Raw genomic sequence first — 9,195 nt, 5'->3', positions numbered from 1 at the left:
GACCTGGGCTGAGGTGGTGAGGCAAGACCTTCGTACATTGGGCCTCACCGAGGCGATGACTACGGACCGAGACCTTTGGAAATGTGCTGTGCGTGAGAAGACCCGGCAAGCCAAGTAAGCTGTCAGTTGGCATAAGCCTGCCCCTCCAGGTGCTCAGCTGTAGGCCCACTGACTTCTCCTGGTTGATCATTGCTCCTGCTACCACTTCATATTCCCTTAGGGTAGTGCTGAACATCTTGATTTTCGAGATGTCAGACACTATCATGGTGACATCATTCACATACACTGGCATGAACCTTCCGCATCCCAGTTCAGCCGGGATGCCCCTTGAAACCTCCAGCTTCCACAGTAATGGCTCAAGTGCCAGTACATAGAGAAGGGGTGAGAGTGTGCATCCTTGATGAACTAAACATGTGATACTAAATGATTCCAACAGGTGGCCATTTACTCTGACCACTGAACAGATGTCACTGTACATTGCAATGATCCATCCTCTGAAAATGGGACCAAAACCAGCCGCCTTGAGGACAGCCTCCAAGTACAGATGGTCAACCCTATCAAAAGCTTTCAATTGATCCAAATGGATCAGGGCCCCACCCATGCCAGGTTCTTTACCAACCCTCTCTATGATGTGTCGGTGAGGTGGAGGTTGTTGTTTCTCAGTAGCATCATCACACCTCAGCTCACAGATCCAGGTATTCTCCCATTCTGCTGCCAGTTGCAGTAGATGTCTACCAAAAGCTCACCAAACAAGTTTGGTATATGTATATAAAGCTCAAAGGGTAGATCATCCAATCCTGGAGACCTTTCCCTCATGCAACTAGCCAATGCATCACATATATCTTCAGCTGTTATCAGCATTTCGCAGAACTCCACATCCCTGGCTGAAAGTTGCAGCATACCAACAAAGTAGGAAATGAAGTTCACCTCTGCCTCCATACAGTTCAGCAAAGTGCCACTGAAATTCCGACACATCTGCTTCAACTCATGTAGCATGTTCCCTCTTGCTTCAGAGCACGTGCCCTAACTCAGACAATGCAATTTTCATGCTTGGTGTTGAAGAATTGGTTAGAGAACTAATCTCGCTGCCAGCACGTTGCTTGCTATGCCTCTACTGAGTGCCTCTTTTAATTTCTTAACTAGGTTTCACTCTACTCTAGTCTTCTCTATTACTAGTTCTCTGCTAAATTCTACAGCTTCTATTCTAATCACCCATTTTAGGGTCCCCACCATCGGTTGTTGATGATTGTACCCATCAACTTTCAATGGACTAATTTGCTAAGCCGGTCTCTGAAAGCTTGACGCACCCGGAAGGATGCATTCAGCTTCCAGTATTCGGGTCCCTGCCTTTGGATCCTATTGAGGTCAACCATACAGATCACAAATTTATAGTCTGTGTAGTTGACAAGTTCAAATTGTGGACACCCTATGCTATTCCTATCTGCTAGCCTACAAAATACCCTATCTAGATAAGATCTAGATGATCCGATACTGTTTACCCATGTCCACACTGGAGTGTTCAGGATATCCAGTCTGAACCAGACTTCCAGTTGGAAATGCCTGAGCAGGTTTGTAAGGTTTGCGCATCCCCCACTTCCTATCTGCTAGCCCCACCCAATCCACACATGCAGCCAAAATGGCATTTCAATCACCCATTAACACTAAAAGAGCGAGACATCCCTAGAAAGGCCTCCAGACGTCTGAAGAACTCCAGCTGCCCTGCTCCAGTTGATGTGTACACTGAGACTAGTCTAAAAGTACTGCCTTCATTATCATTCATGTCCAGGACCACCGACTTACCTTCTGGGTCCAGGAAGATCGACTGTATCTCGAGATCCAGGCCTTTTCTGAACAACACTGCACCCCCCCCCCATTCCCAGTCAACTAAGAGATGCGGAAATGTACAAGTCATCGAAAATAGGAGCCAAGGCCCATGTGTCCATAATCCTGGTCTCACTGATGGCTATTACATCCAGACATAACCACCTGAGGTCATTACACAAGAGTCCTTGCTTCTATGATGACCATAGGTCACATACATTTATACAACCTATAATTCTTAAAGTAGGTACATTAGGTATGAGAAAAAAAAAACATTCAGCCAAATACATAACAAAAACACCAGGACTTACAAGTGTATAGAGCATACAGAAAATGCCACTACAAGGCACTGCACACATTATATGTAAAACACTTTTAATACAGTGAAAATAAGAGCACCACAATAAACCACAGCACACAGAGTTGCACTCAGTAGAGCAGTAAAAGCATGTGATAAAAATAAGACTCCTGAATAATAATAATAATAATAATAATAATAATAATAATAATAATAATAATAATAATAACAATAATAATAATAATAATAATAAATCATATTATCTCTGGCTGCCCAGTCCTGGCTAAGAAGGAATATATTCACAGACGACAGAACTGGGACCTATATACACTGGAAGCTATGCCAACACTGGAATAACAACAGAAAATAGATAGTATAGCCACACGCCAGAAAAGGTCACAGAAAACGAGAAAGCAACCATACTCTGGGATATGCCAATACACACAGATAGAGAAATTAAGGCAAATAGACCAGATATAGTTGTCATAGATCATGAAAAAAAAATGCTTTCTAATTGATGTATCAATACCAGCAGATGACAACGTTTCCCTAAAAGAAATGGAAAAACTTTCAAAATACAAAGACCTGGAAATAGAGGTAACTCGAATGTGGAATCTAAAAACAGAAACAATTCCTATCATAGTAGGTGCCTTAGGTATAATAAAAAAAATATTCAGACAAATACATAATAAAAACACCAGGACTTACAAATATATATAACATACAGAAAATTGCACTACTGGGCACTGCACACATCCTACGCAAAACACTTTCAATACAGTAACCATAAGAGCATCACAGCAAACCACAGCACATACCCAAGGCACACATAGCTGCGCTCGGTAGTGAAGTGAAAGCACGTTATAAAAATAAAACTACTGAACAATAATAATAGTAATAATGAAAGAGAAAATAAAGAAAGAATACTATAGACAAGTTAGATCAATACTGAAAACCGAGCTCAATGCTAAAAACAAGATAATAAGTATTAACACTTTAGCCGTCCTCCACTATTTGCAAGAACTTGGAATCATGTCTAAGCTTGGCAAGTGTGTTCCACATGAACTGAGTGAAAACATCAAAGAGAACATGTCAATATCAGCACTGCTCTTTATTCATGTGAGAAAAGGATCTTCGTTTTTGAACTGTCTAGTGACTGGTAATGAAAAGTAGGCACTCAATAAGACTGTTAAACACCAATGTCAATGGGTTCGACTAGAAGAACAAGTAAGACCCCATCCAAAACAAGATCATACTTGGAAGGTTTTGTTAAGCGTTTGGCGAGACATGTTTAGTGTAATACACTTTGAAACCTTGCCACAAACCAAACAATTACAGCTCAAGTGTACTGTGAATAAATTGATAAATTGAATGAAAAACTTACTGAAAAAATGTGCTCTCTAGTCAATCAAACGAGTGTCATTTTCCATCATGACAATGCCAGCCCTCATAGTACAAGACTCACATGTGCCAAGATTGAGGAGCTAGGTTGGGAAAGGCTTCCACATCCTCTGTATTCTCCTGACTTTGCTCCTTCAGATTATCATTTATTCTGAAGCTTGCAAAATTTTGTTGATGGCATAAAATACAACTTCTTAGTAGGGTTTTTCTCTTCTAAACCAGCTGATTTCAATAGGAATAGCATAAAATCTCTTTTACAGCATTGGAAGAATGTTATTGATTCTGATGGGGAATATATAGTTGATTAAATTAGTACCTTACTTGCTTTTTTATTTCATCAAATCCTACTACAAAAAAATGATATTACTTACAGGATAATATGACATATATATGTGCATGCCTAGAGCAAAGGCATGCACATATATATGTGCTCACTTTGCAACTCCATGATCTTGATTCAATCCCATTATGAGTGGATTTGGTAGGCAGAAACTTTGTGGAAATCTATCGTATAAATGTGTGTGTCTTTGTGTTGTGCTTGTTCCCCACCACCACCTTTTGACAACTAATGTTGGTTTGTTTGGATCTCTGTAACATAGCGGTTCAGCATATGAGACCGACAATAAGTACCTAACTTTCAAAATATGTACTGGAACTGATTTGCCCAACTCAATACTTCAAGGCAGTGCTGAGACACTGCCTTGACTGAGACAAGTAAAAATAAATGATAAAAATAGTGTGGATAAGAAGAACTGAAATAAACTTAACTATATAACAAACCTTGCATTGAGTGAATGAGAATGTAAACACATTCCTTCAATGTTTTTGATGTGTGGGAAAAAAAAAAGAAGAGTTGGGTGAGTTTTTCTACATACCAAATGAATATGTTCATATTCTTATTCTACCTACAGCTAAGCTTAGATTTCTAATATATAAACAGCAGTAGTTGATCTTCAAATTAAACTAAGGAAACATATTCTCATTTGTTTTTCAAATTACTGACACTACTTGCCAAAAGTGTCATTGTTTTGCTGTTTTTTATGTTAATACATAAGGATTTGAACTCAGAATGCACAAAGCTGGAATGGACACCACAAAGTACCATGTCTGATGCTCAAACAATTCTGCCAACCCACAGCTGTATTAAATAAAGTTTATATATTTTACTAAACACTTGATGATGTTGAAAATTAATTGAAATACATTCACAGTCTACTCATGAGTAGTAAATTAGTTAATATTGAGAATCAAACTGACCTTTGACCAGCATAGAGAACTGCCACAGCACTAGCAACAATATCTTTGCCATCCAAAGACTTTGGAGGACTATTTGGTGCCTTGGGCAGGTTTGTACTGACTTGGATGTGGGGTAAAGCAGGCACTACTTCTATGACATGTTGTACATTGTGCAAATATGGAATATCTTTCAGTTTACAATGGCTGCGTACTCCATAAACATAGCTGACATAACCTGTAAATAGAAATAATATAGTGAATGCAGGTGGTGTAAAATGTGGAGGTAGGGTGTATGGAATGGAAAAGACCCAGTAATGGGGGTGAGGAATGAAGTATTGACTCTTATCACCACTAGCACAACTATTATTATTATCATCATTGCATTTACCTTTGCCATCATTATTGAAATCGTGGCCATTTTTATCATTGTCCCTGTCAGCATCATTAATATCAACTGTGACATCATCGTCTTTATCAGCTGCAATAGCAGTTACAACAAGAAAAACAACAGCAGCAGTAAGAACAACAACAATAACAACAAAATGGAGTTTCAAAGAATAACCTTGACATACCATATATGTTGAGGTCAGAACTTGTCTTTGGAATGCCAGAAAGTTTGATCAGATGATGTTTCGATTCAGTGGGGATTACAGCATTTATTGGAAACACATCCATATCTACCCCATCTGTTAATAAACTCTGACAAATGAAGATAAGGAGAGAAAAATCAAGACATTACACACAAAACGCATATGACCTCATTACAACAATAGGTAGGGAGTTTGATTTGTAATTTGAGTATAGTAACTATGTAGATATCTCTCACTGATATCTGTTAGATATGTGAAGATGGTAGAGGTGGTGATGGTCAGGATAGTGAAGGTGGGTGAATTGGTGACAGGTGTTGGTGTTTAGATCCCGGTCAGCCCCAACAGCCATGATCATCCCATCTAGTTCTCAGCTATTGTGTACACATATTATCCAATATGTCCCTTTTTAAAATGGGAAGGTGTGATTAAAGGGAAATTTGGTTGCAGTCTCTATTGGGTTGAGTGACTACACGGAAGCTTGAGTAGTAAAGGAGGTAAAGATGATAGAGGTTGTTAAAGTAACAGTAGTAGTGAATGTTGTGGAGGAGGTGATGACGATAGTGGTGATGGAGGTAAGTAAAGATGGTGAAGGTGGCAGTGAAAGTGGTTCTCTTCATAGCAACAGTAAGTGAACCATCAGGTGTTGTCAACATACCATTTGTGTAACATGCAGATCATCAGGCATAGGGTTGTAGACTTCTAGGTGAACTTCACAAACATCTCCAGCAACCCAAAGGAAATCTGTGCAAGAAATATAGTTCACACATATAATCTCTATAATAATTAAAGTACACAGTGACACACACGCACGCGCGCACACACACACATACACACACACACACAAATCAATACAATTTTGTGAAATTAATTTAACAAAATTGGTTATGTTTGACAAGATTTAGGGAACTTGTAGCCTTCTGGAAGAAGTATGTTTGAGGAAAAATCATTATACTTCAATATATTTTTCCCAATTTTATCTAAAGCTTGCTTTTTTTCCCATCATATTGTGAGTTTTAGAAACATTTATTTATACTTCTTATCTACACTCGTAATTGCTAGTTTAAAGTAGTTACAGTTGTTTTTAAAATGCCGAAATTCAAATATGTTAACTAAAAGGCCTTAGACAGAAAGTACTTTTCTAAGAGTATATGCTGTTCCGAAGTGGGAACATTTTTGCAGCATTTGCATGTCAGCCCTAATGTCCAACTGTTCCAGTGGTATAACAGCTTTTTTGTGGACTAAACCTAGTGCACTGATGATAACTGGTACAACTTTTGCTATTGGGTATCTACATATTCTTTACATTTTTAAATCTGCATATTGTCTGAAGGAATTGCAAAGATTATTATGAGACATTCTCTCTTTTTTTTATATGTTTCCCAACCACACAGTTCCAGGTTCAGTCCCACTGCATGGCACCTTGGGATAGTACCTTCTACTATAGTCTTGGGCTGACCAAAGCTTTGTGAGTAGATTTGGTAGATAAAAACTAAAAGAAGCCTCTCTATATTTGTGTGTGTGTCTTTGTCCTTACCACCACTTGATAAGTAGTGTTGATTTGCTTGCTTATGCCCCCAAAACTTAACACATTGGCAAAAAGAGACCAATAGAATAAAAGTACTATGGTCAATTAGTTTGATTAAAACCTTCAAGCTGGTATCCCAGCATGGCCGCAGTCTAATGACTGAAACAAGTAAAAAAAAAATGATATAATGACATCTGGACTACAATGTTAAATTGTTCCATCTAGATGTCAAAATCTGACAGAAGTTTTGGTTTACTAGGTTTATTCAGAGACTTTTCTGCTACATGATTGTACCACTTGCCTAAAGAGTTGTATCTAGCGTAATTTCAGACAAACCTTATGATGTTGCTTTGTATTCTTTTTGAGCTAATATTTTATAGCCTACTACAATACACTCAATATTTTTTACCTCTTGTTGGTTACATAGGAGTGGAATAAATACCCTTGTTCAATGAACTAGTGTTTAGAGTTTCGTCTTGAGCACCTATCAACAAACTCTTTGTTTCCCCTCCATAAATCTCTACTGTAGAGCCATTCTCATGATGAGGAATGAAGATGAAGTTGTCTTTCATCCGTTTGAGGTTCAATAAAATAAATACCAGTCAAGTACTGGGGTTGATAAAATATCAGTTAAGTATTGGGGTTGTTAAAATCAACTAGCCTCCTCCCACAAAATTTCAGGCCATGTATCTATAGAAGAAAGGATAATTATTATTGTTATTATTGAGTGAGAGAGCAGTGCATTCCATCAAAGTGACAGCGGGGTAAAATATACAAAGCCCAGTATACCCATCATGACTACCTGTCTGATGAGGGTACACCAGGCACATGCATCACAACCATATGTGCAAGATATGATGATCTTATATCAAGATAAACAGCACATGACCTTGCAAGTGGGGCCCAGTTAGAATTTTCTTCAGGTTGAGTAGCCCATCCCACTCAAAAGGTCCTTGGATAATGGTTGTTTAAGAATGTTGAACAAAATACCCCTGTTTCCAGAGGTGAATTATTCAAACCCCAAATAATTCCTCTCAACACATGGCTATGATGCTCCCCCACTACTTCTGCTCATGATCAGAGATGCAGATATCATCAGCCCCCAAGGGACATGCGCAACTAGTTAAGGTCAAACAACTGACAAGCAAATCTGTGGTATTGAGCAGAATATTTACTATAGCCCATCTGTTATAGCAAGACAAAACATGTAGATAACACTTCCAATCAGTTAAGATCAGAAGCCATGAGAGCCACTGCCTGGTACTGCATCAGGGCTTTTTTCCTGATGATGACGATGATGATGATGATGATGATGATGATTATTATTATTATTATTATTATTATTAGTTTATATAAAGGACTGGTAACTCAGCAGAAATGTAATAGATAGAGAGGTGAGTTCTTAACTTTTGTATACGATTGCCACAATCCATCACTAAGGTAAACTTAATCCATCACCACGGCCAACTTAATGACAAAAAGCGCAACTCGAAAGTAACTTATTTATTGGTGCTTTGAACAACAATATTATTTCTCACCTCTCTACCTATTACATTTCTGCTGAGTTACCAGTCCTTTATATAAACTAAAAAATGAATTAGACTGACATTTATTTTATTTTGAACCTGTTGAAGGCACGCGAGATGCCGAAATATTGTTGTTCAAAGCACCAATAAATAAGTTACTTTCGAGTTGTGCTTTTTGTCATTGAGTTGGCTGTGGTGATGGATTACGTCAGCTATGTTTACTTTAGTGATGGATTGTAGCAATCGTATACAAAAGTTAAGAACTCACCTCTCTATCTATTTTATTATTATTATTATTATTATTATTTAAGGCAGGGAGCTGGCAGAATCGTGAGCATGCTAGGCAAAATGCTTAGCGGTATTTCGATTGCAGCTACGTTCTGAGTTCAAATTCCCTCAAGGTCAACTTTGTCTTTCATCCTTTTGGTGTCAATTATATAAGTACTAGCTATGCACTGGGGTCAATGTAATAGATTCATACCCTCCCCCCAAAATTTCAGGCCTTGTGCCTAGTAGAAAGGATTATTATTATTATTAAGGCAGTAAGCTGGCAGAATCATGAGCATGCCAAGCGAAATGCTTAGCAGTATTTCATCTGCAGCTATGGTGTGAGTTCAAATTCTGCCAAGGTCAGTTTTGCCTTTAATCCTTTCAGAGTTGATAAGTACCAGTTATGCAATGGGGTTGATGTGATCGTCTAGTCCCCTTCCCCTCAAAAGTTTTCAAGGCCTTGTGCCTAGAGTAGAAACAATTATGATTATTATTATTATTATTATTTAAGGTGGTGAGCAGGCAGAA

At 38.3% G+C, this 9,195-nt stretch overlaps 1 protein-coding gene across 1 annotated transcript in view; it reads right to left on the bottom strand.

Annotated features, from left to right (window-relative positions):
* Positions 1-9,195, bottom strand: part of LOC106882859 (trafficking protein particle complex subunit 9) — a 96,233-nt gene that overhangs the window by 38,469 nt on the left and 48,569 nt on the right. The window contains exons 12-14 of the mRNA XM_014933664.2: positions 6,002-6,087; positions 5,329-5,455; positions 4,778-4,991 (exon numbers count right to left, since the gene is read on the bottom strand). Coding sequence (XP_014789150.1) covers positions 4,778-4,991; positions 5,329-5,455; positions 6,002-6,087 — 427 coding nt within the window. The remainder of the gene's footprint in view (positions 1-4,777; positions 4,992-5,328; positions 5,456-6,001; positions 6,088-9,195) is intronic.

Source organism: Octopus bimaculoides, chromosome 24, assembly GCF_001194135.2.
Source record: "Octopus bimaculoides isolate UCB-OBI-ISO-001 chromosome 24, ASM119413v2, whole genome shotgun sequence".
Taxonomy (NCBI): domain Eukaryota; kingdom Metazoa; phylum Mollusca; class Cephalopoda; order Octopoda; family Octopodidae; genus Octopus; species Octopus bimaculoides.
The sequence above is the reverse complement of the archived record's forward strand: the minus strand, read 5'-3'. Positions and strand labels throughout refer to the sequence as shown.